The following is a 17703-nucleotide window of genomic DNA, read 5'->3' on the forward strand; positions in this document are numbered from 1 at the left end:
GCATTATTTCACTTACAATGGAAAACAAAGAACAGTTTTCTTTGCAATGCCTTGCAGATATATGGTAACCTACTATAAAATGACATATCTTCTTTCAACAAAAAGCTCCTTGAGACAAAATTTTGCATATTCCCAACCATTTATTGCTAATGCTAATATTATAAAACACTGCATTTATATGCACCTTATTTATATACACCTGAAAAGATGATATGAAAAATCAAGCAATTCAGTTATAAAGAATATTTATCTATCTATGTCGTGACAATATACATAATAATATATAAGATACATGATAAGAAAATGTTATACCACCACATATACATTCAGCATTTGACAACTGATAACAATAAAAGTGCTTCATATTTCTCTTTATACATATATAAATATTTGAAAAAATTTAAACAACTTTTACAGAAGGCTCTCGTGAAGTGGTTTCTGTGATCATGAGTGCTGATATTACGCCATCAACAGCCAACATATGAAAATAATTGCAACCCAAAGGAACACTTTTGACAGAAACTGCTCCTCTTCAAACTGGGGTGTTCCACGAGGAGCTAGAAAATACAAAGAAACAAATGCAATTACAACTAAAAATTTACAGCTTTACTACATGCATTAAGACAACTACACAAATATTTACCTAATTTTACTTTACTTTATTAATGTCTTTGAATGAAATGCTAATGAGCTTTCTAATGCCACAGTAATTCCTACTAAAAAGAATTCACATGTATCATCTTCCTGATAGATGAAAAGTGTGTGCTCACATAAGGGTTCAGGTTCAGGTCTCAGCCAGTCAATCAATTTTAAAGTGTCCCAAAGTTTCACAAAAGTGCACATTCCAAGGCAGAGTGGTCTATGAAGAGTTACAATTTTGATACTTTTTTCCAAGACATCCCCCCCCCCCCCCCTTTTAAGGGGAATATGGTGGCACTCTTATGCTGATATCTTCGTAAATCCATATCTCTATCATATTTTGTTCAATGTCACTGAAATTTTGCACACTGTATAAGTATCCAATATGCTTTAAATAATTTTTACAGAATCGTTAGTAGAATTTTAATGCTGTGAGAGAATTTTGAATTTTTTTTACATTATTATTTTAAGTAACACTTTTTCGTTATTTCCAGGCAAATTTTTTTTATGGTAAAGTAATCTAAAATAATAAATGTACAACAAGTGCAGTAATGTTTTGGTAAATTATTTGTATTATTTTCTATGATATTTTGGATTTTAACATTTTTTTTTTAACGGACAAATTTTCCATATAATATCAACCAGAAAACTGATTATAATGTCCAGATTAAAATTTTGTTCCTTTTAAATATTTCTTCCATGTAAAAGAATAGGTGTGCCAAATATCAACAAAATCCTTCCAATAATTTCTGATGTGTTCTTGAAAGGAGAAAAATTTAAGTTGCAGAAAAATCATTTTAAAGTTTGGATGAAGTATTTAAAATTTTTAAAATCATACCTTAGCTAAAACTGCCATGTCCATATTCCAGTTCATCATCATCATCATCATCATCATCATCATCATCTGTAGCTCTTTTAACTCCTCTGCTAACAATTTTTTCTATATTCTCTACTGAAATCTCCACCTTCATGATCTGTTGCTCATTGATGATCTGCAGTATCTGCTCAGTGAAGACTCCAGGTGTAAAGCCTAACTTGCCGAGGGTGTGAAGTCTTGCCACATTCCCCTCATTAAACACTGCTGCAGCTTCCAAAGCAGAAATCTTCACTACCAAATAGGAAACAAACACAGTCTTTGGACATCTCTTCCAAATAAACTTTGCATTGACACTTTCATTTTGGTTCTCCATTTTTCCATGCAGACGTTTTCTTAGCAGTTCTGGTGAAGCCAGTCCTTGTAAAGTTGTTTTAATAGTGATTGCAACCTCCAAGGGAAGGTTATTTTTATGGCTGTAAGCTTCCCCATTTTCCTTGCTTTTCAGAAATTTGCACCATTAACTAGAAAATAGACCATGTTGTGGTATAGTGTCTCTTGACAAGTAATGAAACCAAATAGCCCATACTACCTTCCTCATACTTTCCAAATCAGTGAGGTTATTTCAAACTGTAGCAGCATAACAGACTTGCAGAATGTCAGTTCTCTTCTTTGTTAGTCTGTTTTTACCTCCCAATGGCTTCCCATCCTTTAGTAGCTTGCCTTTATTGTCTGCAACAAGCCATCTGAGACGTCCGCCCATCTTCTTCTGAATACGGCCTAAGCACTCCAGATTTTTAACAGTGCAATCATTTCCATAGAGCTGATTTTCAACTACATTCTTGCAAGCTCTAGAGTCTCCAGCTCCTATATACTGTGTGTATCTTACACCATACTTTCTCCGAAGACCTACTGAAAATGATTTTCATACCAACAGCTTCTATACCACCACTGGAGTCTACATTAATTCCTGTTACAAACAGCTTTGTGAGCTTCTTGCCATTCTGTTTCTTTACCTGCATCATTACGTTTCTTGTGCAAGGAACATGCAGAACAATATTTAGACACAGCCTGTAAGTCTACCACTTTTTCAGTGTCATTAGTGTTGACTATTGAAACTCCATGCAGTGAAGTATGCTTCCTTTTAAGTGCCTCTGCCCACAATTCTGAAACCTGTATTTCTGTCGTGATTTGTTTCTTCTGACACACTTTTCTCAGGTTTTTGTTAGGATGCACTTCATCAGTTATTCACTTTCTATATAAATATATATATAGACTTTCTATATTTTTTAAATACTTTACCAGGCCCTTTGCACTGTAAAAAATGATCAATATATTCAACTTTGCACAAAGAATGACACAATAAATCCAATTTCACTCGAATTCCACTACTTACGGCTTTAATTTTTTTTTTTTTTTTTTTTTTTTACACCATCTGTAATTTAAATTTCAAAGAAAAAAATTGGAATAATAATCTCAATTAACTTTACTTTCTAATAAGCAAATATAAAAAAGGGGGGGGCGCGTGCGTGAGCGCGCGCACACACACACACCTGGTGTATACTTGAGGGGGGGCGCTCATGAATTATAAAAGTGATGTAGGAGTGGTAAAACTGATGTCCTAAAAGCAATATTGGTGCTACAGCTGAGATATAATTGGAAGGGAAGTAAAAGTGTATGGTCTGGGCTAGTACATAGTTCAAGACAGCAAGAGAAGCCCTACCCATGTGACCATGCGAAGCCAATTTTGGGTGAAGACAGTTACAGAGTGAAGATTGCCTTCTGGCAGGGAGATTTGTATCGGCCCTGTTTATACCAAAGCAAACATGAGTGTGCACAGGTGAACGCACATTCACTTGCAATGTGCATTCCATATTCTCTATGTAATGACTGTTGATGTGCTGGAGTATTATTTATAGACAATGTCAACTGGCAATACTTTTATGATGAGGATTATGATCCCACAAACACCTGTGGGGTCTGTACTCTTCAACTAAAAGGAAAGCAGTATCATCTAGCCACACCGTCGCTCCGAAATAACTCAACAAAATACTATATCACAGCAGTTTGCACGAAAAAAACATTACACTGTGGAAAAGCAAGTGTCTATTATCGAAGATTGTGCCGAATCGGTGAGGACGTGAACTTCCTTTGATAGTTTGTCCTGAAACCAAGAACAACTGAATCACAAGTGAACACATGCGAATGCAACCTGCACACAATCCAATGTCATGCACATAGCATTCAAACCAGAGCGAATGCGCATTCATTTGTGTGTGCTTTGGTGTAAACAGGGCTTCAGAGTAAAAGTGAGAAGGCTAAAAATGTAATGGCTATCCGTTGGACTGACAACAATAAAATAAAGTGAGAGAAGTAATCAGGTCAGTGGGTAGATGGGGCAAGGCAACTGTCCCGAGGGCTCTATACACAATGAGGGCCATCCTTCTCACAGTTTTGTCACCCCCCCCTCCCCCCCTACCCCATCTGTAACAGTGAAAGTGATGATGAGGGGAATAGCATCCACTTATTCATCAGAGTGCTACCCCTAAAACAGAAAATAGGGTGTAGCAGAAAAAAATATCCTCAATGTATCCCCAGGCAGTTAAAACAGAGTAAAAAGAGGGGCAGTTGGAAAAGGAAGTAGCCAAGGAGGAAGTCTCTGTTCTTTCGAAAGGAGGAAATTTTGCTATCACTCCATCACAGATTCCCACGGAAGATATTGTTGCCAATATAGAAGCAGGGATTCGTCTGTTACCACCGCATTCTGCCGATGAAATCAGGATGGAAACAGCTAGGATATTACGTATAGCCAAGCCACCCAGCAGTAATTTATCCCTAGGAGAAAGGAAGGCATTACAGGAGATTAATGTGGACAGGAATATTATTGTACTTACAGCTGATAAGGGTAATGCTGCTGTCATGCTGAAGAGTGAGGATTATCATAGAAAGATCAGTGACCTCTTGGATCCCACCACCTATAAAAAACTGAAAAAGGACCCTACAACGAAAGTGTTAAGTGCTACCCAGCGATTAATAAAAAGCTCTTCCATTCCTACAGAAGATAAAAGATACCTTTGCAAAACTGAAGCTTACCCTCCTAGACTGTATGGGTTACCTAAGATACACAAGCCCAATGTCCCATTGAGACCGATAGTAAGTGCCATTGGAGCTCCTACTCAAGAGCTGGCTAGATATCTTGCTTCTTTGTTGCAACCGTATATAGGTAAAACTGACACTCATATTAAAAATTCCATGCATTTTATTGAAAAACTGAGGGAGATCACAATTAGTCCAAGTGACATCCTTGTCAGTTTCGATGTAGTAGCCCTGTTCACCATGATCCCTGTTGACGAAGCTCTTTCTTACATAGCTGATATGTTTCCTACTGATATAATAGCTTTGTTTCGACATTGTCTATCCTCGACTTATTTTCAATATAACAACGAGTATTATGAACAGATTGATGGGGTGGCCATGGGTAGCCCTCTAAGCCCTGCTATTGCTAATCTACTTACGGAATTTTTTGAACTACAGGTGCTGCAGTCGGCCAAGAAAAGCCCTTTGAAATGGTATCGATACGTGGATGACACCTTTGTGATATGGAATCATGCTGAAGAGGAACTGAGTGATTTTTTGGTGCACATAAACAGTTTCAATCCAAGGATACAATTCACCATGGAGAAAGAGAGTAATGGACAACTAAATTTTTTGGATGTATTGGTTATTAAACGGGCAGATGGGACTCTAGGGCACAAGGTATATAGGAAAGACGCACACACCGATCGTTACCTACATAAGAATTCAAATCATCATCCTAAGCAGAAGAGAGGAGTCATAAAAACTTTAGTGGACAGAGCTAATAACATCTGTGAGCGAATTTACTTGCAAGATGAATTAAGCCATTTGCGAACAGCTTTCAAGAGAAATGGGTACACTGACAAGGAAATAGATCGAGCACTCCACCCTAGAAGAAAAGTGTCCGAAAATACACAACAACAACAACCGTCAGCTGGAAAAGTTTTTCTTCCATTTATTCATAACATAACAGACCGTATTGGTAAAGTTTTGGCCAAGTTTCAACTGGAGACAATCTTTCGACCTACCAAGAAAATTAATGAAAGTTTAAGATCGGTGAAAGACGCACGACACCCCTTAGCTACCCCAGGTGTGTATAAAAATCCGTGTAGCTGTGGCATGGTTTATATTGGAACAACTAAAAGGAGTGTTAATACCCACCTAACGGAACACAAAAGGAACTGTAGATTGGGACAGGTTGAAAAATCAGCTGTAGCGGAACACATTTTCAAAGACGGTTGGTCACTGTCCTCACCCATCCAGTCCCCTCCCTGCTCCCATTCTAGCACTACACAGCCATCATTTCATCGCCACACACAGTCTTTTAATTTCTCTCCTTTCCGCTACTTACCCCCCCCTCCCCCCCAACCTTCTCTCCTGCCCTCCGTCTAAACTGCAGCACTTCACTGTCCGCCACTCCCACCATACATCCCTCCCCCTCCCCACCCAGCCTTCTCCTTACCCCCACCCAGTTGCCACTCCCCTCATGCACTGGTGCTGCTGCTTGCAGTGTGGTTTCAGCTGTCTCAGACTGCAGACATGTATGCAAGTTGCATTTACGTGAGTGTATGTGTGCGCGTGTGTGTATGTGTGTGTGTCTATAGCTGACGAAGTTCTTAATGGCTGAAAGCTATAATTGTGTGAATCTTTTTATTGTGCTTATTGCGACTCAGCATCTCCCCTATATGGTGAGTAGCAACTTTCCTTCTCTAATATTGTTACATTCCATCGTGGATTTTCCATTGTTTGATATATTCAGATCCTTGAGACAGTCAGCAACACCTATCCCGAATGGCTGGATTGCATGGGGCTGATTCCTGAACAGCCACTCAAAGTCGGGGTGGGCTGCTGCACTAATTGCCAATAACTGAGGCAATACTGAAATTTTCAAGGCTTGTCGGCCAGAAACAGGTGCCACCAAATCCAGAGTGCTGGTTCACCAGCCTCTGCACACAAACTCTGAAATGGGGTGGTCCACAACGCTCAGTCGATATTCAAATTCCTCATGGTCGACAGCATCTAACATCTTGAAGGAAAAAATATGGGCTGATTCATAAACACTACTACTGTAATCCGACGAATGCCCTCTAAAACTGCAGGAGGCATGATTTGTTAGCTCCATTAATCTTTTCACTGTGGCATATCAAATTATTCAATGATTTGAAGCCCTCACCTGCAGATCTTTCAGGATCCAAGTTAATTTCGAATCAAATAGTAGGTCCCCGAATGTTATCCTTGAAACATAAAATACTGCTCCCACTGTGAGCTCTGGTTGGCTAAAACTTCAACAAGCATGGTTAAAATTGACACGCGTAGTCTCCTCTGATGAGAACCTAAAACCAGTTTTACTGGCTGGCCAAACTTCCATTCTCCTGATGGCCAACTGTAGCTGCCTCAGTGTTATCGTAAAACCAAAAGAACAGAAGAAGATTGTGAAGTCATCCACAAACAAAGATCCATGGTCATTGTAGAGGGCTCCTGACAGCGCAGGAGATGCCACTGATAGCCGTTGTGAATAGTGTGGCATTAGGTACACTGCCTTGGGGGACTCCATTCTCCTGAACACAGACCAGGTATCATCAATGCGATATTGAAAGCAATAGTCCTTGAGGAAGGTCTGAGTAAGACATGGCAGATGTTGACTTAGTACCGGTTTATAAAATTGGCAAAGCATGTTGTATCTCCAAGTGGTGTCATACTCGTTTTCAAGGTAAAAAACACACCTTCCAAAACATGCAGTAACTGGAGAGCAAAAATAAAGGTCAATGGCTGAAAATGCCCCTTTAGTTGTAGAAAAGTGTTATCTGACCAGAGTTCGAAAGGCAGATATTATCTGGACACATGAAATGCTTGATAAATTCAACCACTGGAGCAAATGGTAACTGAGGCTGACAGCACATTGGTGCACTGAAGTCACCCACGAGGAAGAATGGGCGAGGGAGTGCCCAGAAGAGTTCTAGGAGGAGGGGTTTAGTGGTTAACATCCTGTCAGCAATAAGGTCATTAGAGATGGAGCACAAGTTTGGAGCTGGGAAGGACGGAGAAGGAAATTGGCCGTGCCATTTCCTGCCATTTGCCTTAAGTGATTTAGGGAAATTGTGAAAAAACCAAATCTGGATGGCTGGACACAAGTTTGAACTGTCGTCCTCCTGAATGTGAGTCCAGTATGTTAACCAGTGCATGACCTCATTTGCTCAGAAGAGTTTCGTCAGTGCATCTACATCCAATAAATTATAATGTAGAAGACATAAAGAACACACTGTGATTTTAACTGGTGTGAAAAATTGTACTGCAACTGCTTGTATGGCCACGGTAAGAGCAGAGAGGGAGGGGAGTCTCATCTGTCATTGATGAAAACAGCCACTCCCCCCTTAGCCATGTCTCCAGGAACATCTTCCTCCCTGTAGGGTGTGGTACCTTAATGTATGTGTGTTGGAGAACTTAAAATAAGTTTCTTGCAAGTACATACGAAATTGTCTTAATTCTTTTAAATCGAAAGTCCCTGTGGGAGCCACTGATTAGCGATGGTTGTAGCTCTCCAGTTCTTCTATGTGGATATCAGTGTCCTCAACCGTAAAATCACCAACAGAAAGGGACAGTGCTTGTCAATCCAACGGTTTTGCTACTATTGCTTTCAATTTTGAACAACATTTTGTATGAGTTTTTCCTTACTTATGGCTGGAGTTGCTTGGATGGATGGAGTTGGCAGCTTAGTGGGCTTCTGATGGTGTGCAGTGGTATCTGGCTGAGGTTTCAAGTCCAACGTTGACAGATTCTGAATAATTTTGGGTTCCAATGTAGCTTCTCCCTCATAGGTACCCTAGTAAGTGCATATACCATACTTGAATCACTGGTCTGTGTTTGCATGGAGCCATCACACTGGTGCCTGACATTTTACCGGTTGCAGGTTGCAAAGCTTTGAAAGCTTTCTCATCTTCATCATGGGGTATACATCTCAAAACTTTCAACTCTTAAATTTTCCTTTCCTTATTAAAAACCCTATACTACCTGCTCTACACTGTAGATCTTTGGAGCAGTTTGTACACTTTGAGCACACCCCTATATCATATGTTATGGTCCAAATAAAATTTACACAAATTATCGATTCAAAATTCCGATGTTATGCTAATTATCAAAACTGAAGAAACAAATTTTGCCTGCAAAACTTTATTATTCAGCTTGTTGCTCTGGTCACAATGAACTAATTAGTTTTGTCGCAAATAATGAAAATCAAAAGATACAACAATTTAAAAAAAAAAAAATTCATACATCTAGTCATACAGAACAATCTGATGCACTAATAGGCAATGAAGGAAACACAACTTTCAAATTAAAGAGCTATTTTCCTCTTTCCAGCAACGAATTTACATTAGACCAAACTCAACTAGTTGAAAATATATTATTAATTAAAGATTTCACATGGTCCACACATTCATTGCCAATTACAGCCAAATTACTGTAAATTTCCAGGATTACCATTATATACAAATAAAATGTAATGACAAACTCAATAAACAATAAAATATGAACTTTCTGATCTACTGAATTTAAAAACTATTTTAAATTAACAAAAATTGCGTAATATTATGGAGGAAAGGCCAACTCTTGTGCCATTTCAGTCAATCTGTTGTTTTGCTCATGCTGCTCTTAATCTTCATTTAGTACAGCTCCAGTCTAGCTTTTTAGCTCAGCCTTTGGAATTGTTTGTGTCTGTGATCCATTCATTTAAATTAGGCTGAGAGAACATATTTTATAGTTATGAGCAGTAGACATAAAAATGTGTGTGTGTTTTGGTTTAGTCGAATAATACACTGAAGTGCCAAAGAAACTGGTATAGGCACGCATATTCAAATACAGAGAGATCTAAACAGAGAGAATACAGCGCTGTGGCAGGCAATGCCTATGTAAGACAAGAAGTGTCCGGTGAAGTTGTTAGATCGGTTACTGCTGCTACAGCGTCAGGTTATCAAGATTTAAGTGAGTTTGAATGTGGTGTTATAGTTGGCACACGAACGATGGGACACAGCTTCTCCGAAGTGACGAAGTGGGGATTTTCCCATACGACCATTTCATGAGTGTACTGTGAATATCAGGAATCCGGTAAAACAAGAACGGGACCAACAATGACTGAAGAGAATTGTTAAACTTCACAGAAGTGCAATCCTTCTGCAAACTGCTGCAGATTTCAATGCTGGGCCATCAACAAGTGTCAGTGTGTCAACAATTCAATGAAACATCATCGATATGGGCTTTCGGGGCCGAAGGCGCATTCGTGTGCCATTGATGGCTGCACGGCACAAAACTTTATGCCTCACCTGCGCCTGTCAACACCGACATTGGACTTTTAATGACTGGAAACATGTTGGCTGTCGGACAAGTCTCGTTTCAAATTGTATTGAGCAGATGGACGTGTATGGGTATGGAGACAGCCTCAAGAATCCATGGATTCTGCATGTCAGCAGGAGCTGTTCAAGCTGGTGGAGGCTCTGCAATGGTGTGGAGCGTGTGCAATTGGAGTGATATGGGACCCCTTATATGTCTACATACTACTCTGACAGTCGTCATGTACCATGTACGTACGCATCCTGTCTGATCACCTGCATCCATTCATGTCCATTGCAATGCGACACCCCACACATCCAGAATTGCTACAGAGTGGCTCCAGGAATACTCTTCTGAGTTTAAACACTTCTGCTGACCACCAAACTCCCCGACATGAACATTATTGAGCACTTCTGGGATGCCTTGCAATGTGCTGTTCATAAGAAATCCCCCCCCCCCCCCCCCCCCCCCCGTACCCCTACCCCTACAGATTTACGGACACAGCCCTGCAGGATTCATGGTGTCAATTCACTCCAGCACTACTTCAAGCATTAGTCGAGTCCATGCCATGTCGTACTGCAGCACTTCTGCGTACTCATAGGGGCCTTACACACTTTTAGGCAGGTGTACCACTTCCTTTGGCTCTTCAGTGTATTTGTAACTACGGTAACAGTTCTGTGACTTTTTTCTTTCTTTAACTTAAATTCTTGTGAAGCAACTTATGATCTTTTCATTTGTACTGCAAGCACTTTTACTTTCTGAAGAGAGAACAAATATTAACCTCTGCATATATCTATACTATCTACTGTTTGTAAACCTTAATAGAGGCTGTAAGAAACCTGGTTACCACTAGTAGGATAATGTGATTAAAGGTGGGTGACCTTCGAATTTTGAAAAGCTTCTGGATATTCACTTTAAGGGCAGATCCTACGAAATTAATTTCAGGTGATGGTCAGTGAAACTGCACAGCTACCAAAGGCTTAAACCACAACAGGCATGTTTAATTAAGATGATAAAGGACTGCCTGATTCACCAGCTGAGCCTCCACAATTTCCACATGCAGTCCTCCTGTTAAAGGCCATAGTGGCATGACTAAATCTTTGACACCTGAAACTTAGAATTGAGTTGGGAACAAATGGTAGACTCTTAAGACAGATATGGTCTGCTAGAATATCTTCAAGCAATTCCGGAGTCTTGAACATTAGAAAAATATGTTGTAGATTTTTTTCAATGTGCCATTGACACTCTTCACGTAGTTTTGCATTTCTGTCACACCATATCTTTCTATTCTTCAAGTAATTCCTCCAGGTCCAGCTCCATTATATAAGAGCGGGTAACCATGCCTTTACAGAAGTTAAGGGTATTATGCAGCTCAGCCACAACAGGTTAGTCTTGCTTCCCAGAAAGTTAGGGATGTGGTTTGACTAGGCAATTTCAACTAGAAGTGTTCCACTAAGAAGTTGTTTAACACTTTTTTAAGTACTCATACTCTTCAAAGCCTTGTGAATATAAAAATGGGAAATCTTCTCGCAAGTTCTCTCTACTCTCTTGATTACAATGAAAGTGTTATAGCAGACTAGTGCCATGTTACTACAAATCTGAGAATACTTCTCAGGTGGACTGTCCAACCAAGTCCTCTTTGTTGGGTGGGTGTAGCTACACCCATCCTGCCAGGAGTAGGTGTGAATTTATGTCACTCTATGGAAATCTGAAGAGCTGCTAGCGAAACATATGTTAACTTCGACAAAGCCCTGCCTGCCTGATCAAACCTATAAAGCTCAGGAGGGGGTGCGTGGGAGGGGGGAAGCAGTAGGTACCCCTGAGGTGCCCACTAGGGACTGTTTTAACTTAACAGCTATTCACCTCATCAACATTGTAGCGCTCCTCGAGGCTGAGGTTTATTTTATAGAGGTATATGCCTTCCTTGAGAACCAGGCCGTAAAGTCAAGGTCCCCACTCTCCGAATCTCACACCACTGCGCTGACACATTAAAAAAGTGTGAATGCAACATTTGTTTTACATCACTTCAGCCACAGCAAAAGGTCTATTGTACCACATCTCAAAAACTGTGGTTCTAATTTTTTTCATTGGAGGTACTGGTATGGTGTACCAGTGCGTACTGTCACAAATCAAGCACTGCCTGTACACAACCATTGTTGGAGGAGCTCCCTGGGAAAAACGTAGCCTTCCCGTTTCCTAACTTGAGAGAGGTACTGGCAGAAATAAAGCTGTGAGGATGGGGGGTGAGTCGTGCTTGGGTGGCTCAGATGGTAGAGCATTTGCTCGCGAAAGGCAAAGATCCCAAGTTCGAGTCTCGGTCTGGCACACAGTTTTAATCTGCCCGGAAGTTTCATATCAGCACACACTCCGCTGCAGAGTGAAAATCTCATTCTTAAGAGACATTCTTCATGAGGCGCATCTGCTAAGGCGGCATAGTCCTCACCATCAGTGAAGCATGCAAACACTTCTACCAGCACTATAGGTGTGTACAATGAGGTCGTGTCCTCCGGGAGGGAGAAACTAGTTGAGATGGATCTACATTCACTGTCAGCAACAATTCATGTAGAGTTTGAAACCAACTGCCATTGACAAGGTATGATACTCATCTCTGGCTCTTGTCACTTAGAATCTTTTTATGATCACACTTATCAAGACATGTTACTTGGCAGCGAATAGTACACCATTCCTTGCTGTCATGTTGGACTGACTCTGTTGATACAATGGCAAATCGACCAACTTACTTCACGGTGTTATGGGGACATCACAACACAATAAATCTTTCTGTCAGTCTTTCGCATCTCCAAATTGAGTCATTTTACTGTGCTGGTTCTATGCAAGCAATTGTCATGTACCGCCACTTCACCGCCGTGACTTTTGTCAGAAGTAGAGGGTGGCATGATCATCTGGCACCAGTTCTACATCGTATAATTTTCTAAAGTGAGCTGTGTGCTCTTTCAACTGGGTAATTATGACTTTCGTGCTGTGAGATACCTATGGCAGTTATTTGCTGGTGTCTTACCATATGTCCTATTAATCTATCCTTTCTTCTGATTGGTATTTTTCACACATTCCTTTGCTTGTTGATACTGTGAAGCTGTCGGTCATGTCAGAAATTATTTTTACAGATCCACGAGGCATGATGAAGTGCCGTGGTGCTATGAGCAACAACCTCGCCCTTAGCCCCTCTCAGTGCAGCTTTGCCTTGCTGATTAAACCATGTCTTCAGGTATCTGAGGGATTCCGGAAGCCAAATATCCAAATATTATGGTTCTCTCTAGCAGCCAGAGACCACCAGGGCCTAAGGGTCAAGATAACCTACTACAGAGTCCAGAGAATCATCAGAGATGTGATGATTAACTGAAAAGGAGTTTTGCAGTGTGGTGCGACAAGTACTTGTGGGTTCCATGGCTAAAGTGTAGATCGTCAGTCACATGATATTTGTCTTAGGATCCATGTGTGGAGCTGGTTATGGATAGTGTCTGAGACATTTCTTTGCTCTCATACTTTGACTATTCAAGAGAGGCACAACTGTCATCTAAGGCTCATTAGTTTCTTTCTCTAGTGCGTTCAGAGTAAGTAAATTTGGGTTGTATGGTTTGAGGTTGAAAAGTCTCTACGAAAGCATGCAGGCAACTCTTGATGAGAGATGGAACATTAGCCTCAATGAATGTGGTATTGTACAATATGTTACCAACAAAATAGTAAGAGTGAATCAATATGTCTGGAAACACATTGCAGAATCTAATGTGATCTCAAAAAAAAAAAAACAGTTTGAAATTCATTAGTATGGCCAGTCTTTACAGTTCCTACATACTTTTCTACAACTGGACTTCAATTTTTGAATTAAGAGTTGTTGTTAGTGTGTGCAGACGCACTATCACTCACCTGCACTAGGTCTAGGATCACCAAAATTGAAGGTAGATGTGAAGATACCAAAGGGAAAGGCACCAATGCCAAATGACATGTGAAGGCCATCTCCAAAACCAAAGCCTGGGAATCCCTGCAAAACACACTTATCAGCAACTGAGGGACAAAACTGAAAAATCATACACTTACTGTAAAGAGATGGATACAATGGCCACACCAATGAATCACCCTTCTGAGTTAACACAATGCAGTGATGAAATAAGGCAAACTGATTGTGTGTAGTTAACTATAACATCAGAAGACATACACATTAGTTTCATCAAATAAATACAGATATTTACATTTATAGTGCACAGTCTGACTGCACTGTATTAGCATTAAAGTAATATTTAAATTTCTGCATCCAAGAGCAAACTTGTTGCTAGATGCGTGAAACCCATATAACTTTTATGCAGCTTACAATACAAATTTTCTAGTGGAAGAGTAGGAAATGTGTATCTAATGTCTGACCCTATTTACCTGAATATACTGGAGCTGATTGAAGCCACATAACTACAACAGCTGCACTACAATGCGTACTCCTTGACTGCCAAATGCCAGTTAGCAATGTGGTACATTTATTTATTTATTTATTGAACATTGCAAAATTAGAGTCGATATACATATTTTAAATTACATCTAATATAGAACACATCATTTAGAAATTACTATGGTATAAAGAGTGAAGGGAAAAAAAACCATGATTGATTTTCATTCCTGGCTAGTATAATATTAAAGACAAATTACAGGAATGTAGATTTGAACTACGAACAATAACAGCACTGGAGTGAGAGATGGGGTGAAGAGGGAAAGAAAGAAGAATCTGATAAAAATCCAAGCAATGAAGACAGGAAAATGGTAGTGGCATCAATGATTCCAAAATTGAGGGGAGAGGGGGGGGGGGGGGGCGAGGGGGATATATAATGATACGTCTGCCTGTGTCTGTATATGTGCAGATGGGTGTGTGTATGTGCGCGCGCGCGAATGTATACCTGTCCTTTTTTTCCTCCCCTGAGGTTAAGTCTTTCCGCTCCCAGGATTGGAATGACTCCTTACCCTCTCCCTTAAAATCCACATCCTTTCGTCTTTCCCTCTCCTTTACTCTTTCCTGATGAAGCAACCTTTGGTTGCGAAAGCAGAAATTTGTGTGTGTGTTTTTTATTGTCTCTATCAACATACCAACGCTTTCGTTTGGTAAGTTACAGCATCTTTGTTTTTTTTTATATATATATATATATATATATATATATATATATAAACTGGGAGAAGATGACAGCACTTGCTTTACTATTTGACAGAGGTAAATTGCCCATATACATTAATTTTTAGGGACAAGGTACGACACAGACAGGAAGTACTTCAGCTTTTCCTCAAATGTAACAGGGCACTGACTTGTGCACCAAGTGCAGGGTAGCTTGTTCCAGAGGCAGACAGTAATAACACAGATGGAGCCTGTGGAAGCTTTTGTTTCGTCTGTGTGTGTGGTTGGGGGGACACAGTTAGGATACTAGGTAAGACAGACCTTGTGTTTTGATTATAATGACATGATAGGTTCTTATGTCTCATTCAATATACTGTGGTGTATGAACACTTAAGATGCAATGAAGTAGACACAGTGTATGGTAGTCATATAACTTGTCAAGCGACGAAATAAGAGTATGAAACTCCAACATTGTAAGACCTTAGCAGCTGTCCTGGCAGAAAGGTTGCCACACTATTGCCTCACTTTGCTTAATTTAATGTCCAATGTTGCAAGTGATGTGTTTATAGCTAAATCATCCCATCGCAACTTATACTGTACTTGACACTGGCTAGAGGCTTACTTTGGAGGGATCGTAAATCTTTGCAAAATACAAAGTTCACAGCAAATAATGGGCAAACCTTAACAGTCATTCACTTGCTGTGAGAAGACTGATGTAAGAGCTACTGATGGACTGCTTAATTGTGCCCTGAGGAGTTTCAGTAGTGTGCCACATTATTCTCAGTGCACTAGAATAGTAGCAAATTACTGTGCTGCCAAATTAATTTTCTAATCATGCTATGACTTCCAAAACTGATGCAGTTACATTAGTCTTAACTCAAATGAGTGGTTATAAGTTCCATTGACTGAGGGTATTATGAAACGCGTATTACAGGAATATTACAGTGAATGTAAATTCAATGTATATGACCAAGTCCTGATTTCACTTGTTTTTTGTCACATTTTTCCTCTTCTCTGACACATGCAAAATGTGTGTGTATTTATGAGGAATTTAAAAAAAAGTCATCTAAACTAGAGCAGCAGTACTATGATTCATGAACACGCTACTCGCATAACTGTATGCCACAATGTGAAAATGTGCGGACATAATCTTACTAAGTCTTAAGGCAGCATCCACAATAGGCTGCCAATGATATGCAATGCACTGGATATCATTTACTGTAATAAGTTTGAGAGAAATTTTGCCTTCTTGACAGCAAACTCAGTCTTTGAAGCAACAAACTGTAAACCACAGTACCCACAGCAACGTATTTATTTGCATTCTTAATCTAGATCCCAACCACAATTATATGTGCAGGAGAAGACCAGTAAAAAGACACTGGTAGCTAAACAAGACAGGACTTGTGAAAATGGTATGATCTGCAGGGCATGGGATTGGGGAGCCAGAGGGGTATTGGGATTAAACCAAGATGATGTGCAGACTATGTACATGACAGAGCATCAATTTGAGAGATGTGAAGTGGATGTTAGGAATTGAAGCCAATGTAAAGGTGTAGGATGAACTACTCAAATTCTGGATGGTAATTACTAACAAGTGGAGAACTGCAAGATGCACCATGAAATCAGCAGTATACCAAATGGAAGATCTGGTTTTGGGTCACATGCTAGGTAGTTATATGTTCCATTCATGTTCGAATTTTTATATTTTTTTTTTCAAAATTATTCAATTTACAAAATACATAATAATTATCAGTTTTCAAGTGAAGCTTTTGCTAGAGCTCAAACATTTTTGAATGTAGCTTTCTGTCAATGCTTATGTAAACACACATCTGATTCTAAGGATAGCATTTTTTTGTACGAACTGGGATGGCAATTGTGAAAGTTGACATGCTATTGGTGACTGGTGGGCTACACATGATCAAAGCTTCTTACAGACCCATGAGAAATGGAGACCGATACAATCAGATGTTAAAAGTTCTGGAGGGGCAGTGGATGGATATTCAGCCATAGGAGTCAAGATGATGTCTTCAATGAATCTGAATCACGAACGTAACTTATTAGTTTGTCTGGAGAAATAACTATTTTTCATTGCTATATACGCATTATATATATAAAGGATGCCACAGGAGACAGAAAACAGGCGTTCTACGGATCGGAGCGTGGAATGTCAGATCCCTTAATCGGGCAGGTAGGTTAGAAAATTTAAAAAGGGAAATGGATAGGTTGAAGTTAGATATAATGGGAATTAGTGAAGTTCGGTGGCAGGAGGAACAAGACTTCTGGTCAGGTGAATACAGGGTTATAAACACAAAATCAAATAGGGGTAATGCAGGAGTAGGTTTAATAATGAATAGGAAAATAGGAATGCGGGTAAGCTACTACAAACAGCATAGTGAACGCATTATTGTGGCCAAGATAGATACGAAGCCCACACCTACTACAGTAGTACAAGTTTATATGCCAACTAGCTCTGCAGATGACGAAGAAATTGAAGAAATGTATGATGAAATAAAAGAAATTATTCAGATTGTGAAGGGAGACGAAAATTTAATAGTCATGGGTGACTGGAATTCGAGTGTAGGAAAAGGGAGAGAAGGAAACATAGTAGGTGAATATGGATTGGGGGACAGAAATGAAAGAGGAAGCCGCCTGGTAGAATTTTGCACAGAGCACAACATAATCATAACTAACACTTGGTTTAAGAATCATGAAAGAAGGTTGTATACATGGAAGAACCCTGGAGATA

At 39.8% G+C, this 17703-nt stretch overlaps 1 protein-coding gene across 1 annotated transcript in view; it reads right to left on the reverse strand.

Annotated features, from left to right (window-relative positions):
- Positions 1 to 228: 228 nt before the first annotated feature.
- Positions 229 to 17703, reverse strand: part of LOC124605328 (E3 ubiquitin-protein ligase RNF185-like) — a 70730-nt gene continuing 53255 nt past the window's right edge. The window contains exons 6-7 of the mRNA XM_047136937.1: positions 13736 to 13850; positions 229 to 557 (exon numbers count right to left, since the gene is read on the reverse strand). Coding sequence (XP_046992893.1) covers positions 460 to 557; positions 13736 to 13850 — 213 coding nt within the window. The 3' untranslated portion in view covers positions 229 to 459. The remainder of the gene's footprint in view (positions 558 to 13735; positions 13851 to 17703) is intronic.

Source organism: Schistocerca americana, chromosome 1, assembly GCF_021461395.2.
Source record: "Schistocerca americana isolate TAMUIC-IGC-003095 chromosome 1, iqSchAmer2.1, whole genome shotgun sequence".
NCBI classification, from domain to species: Eukaryota; Metazoa; Arthropoda; class Insecta; order Orthoptera; family Acrididae; genus Schistocerca; species Schistocerca americana.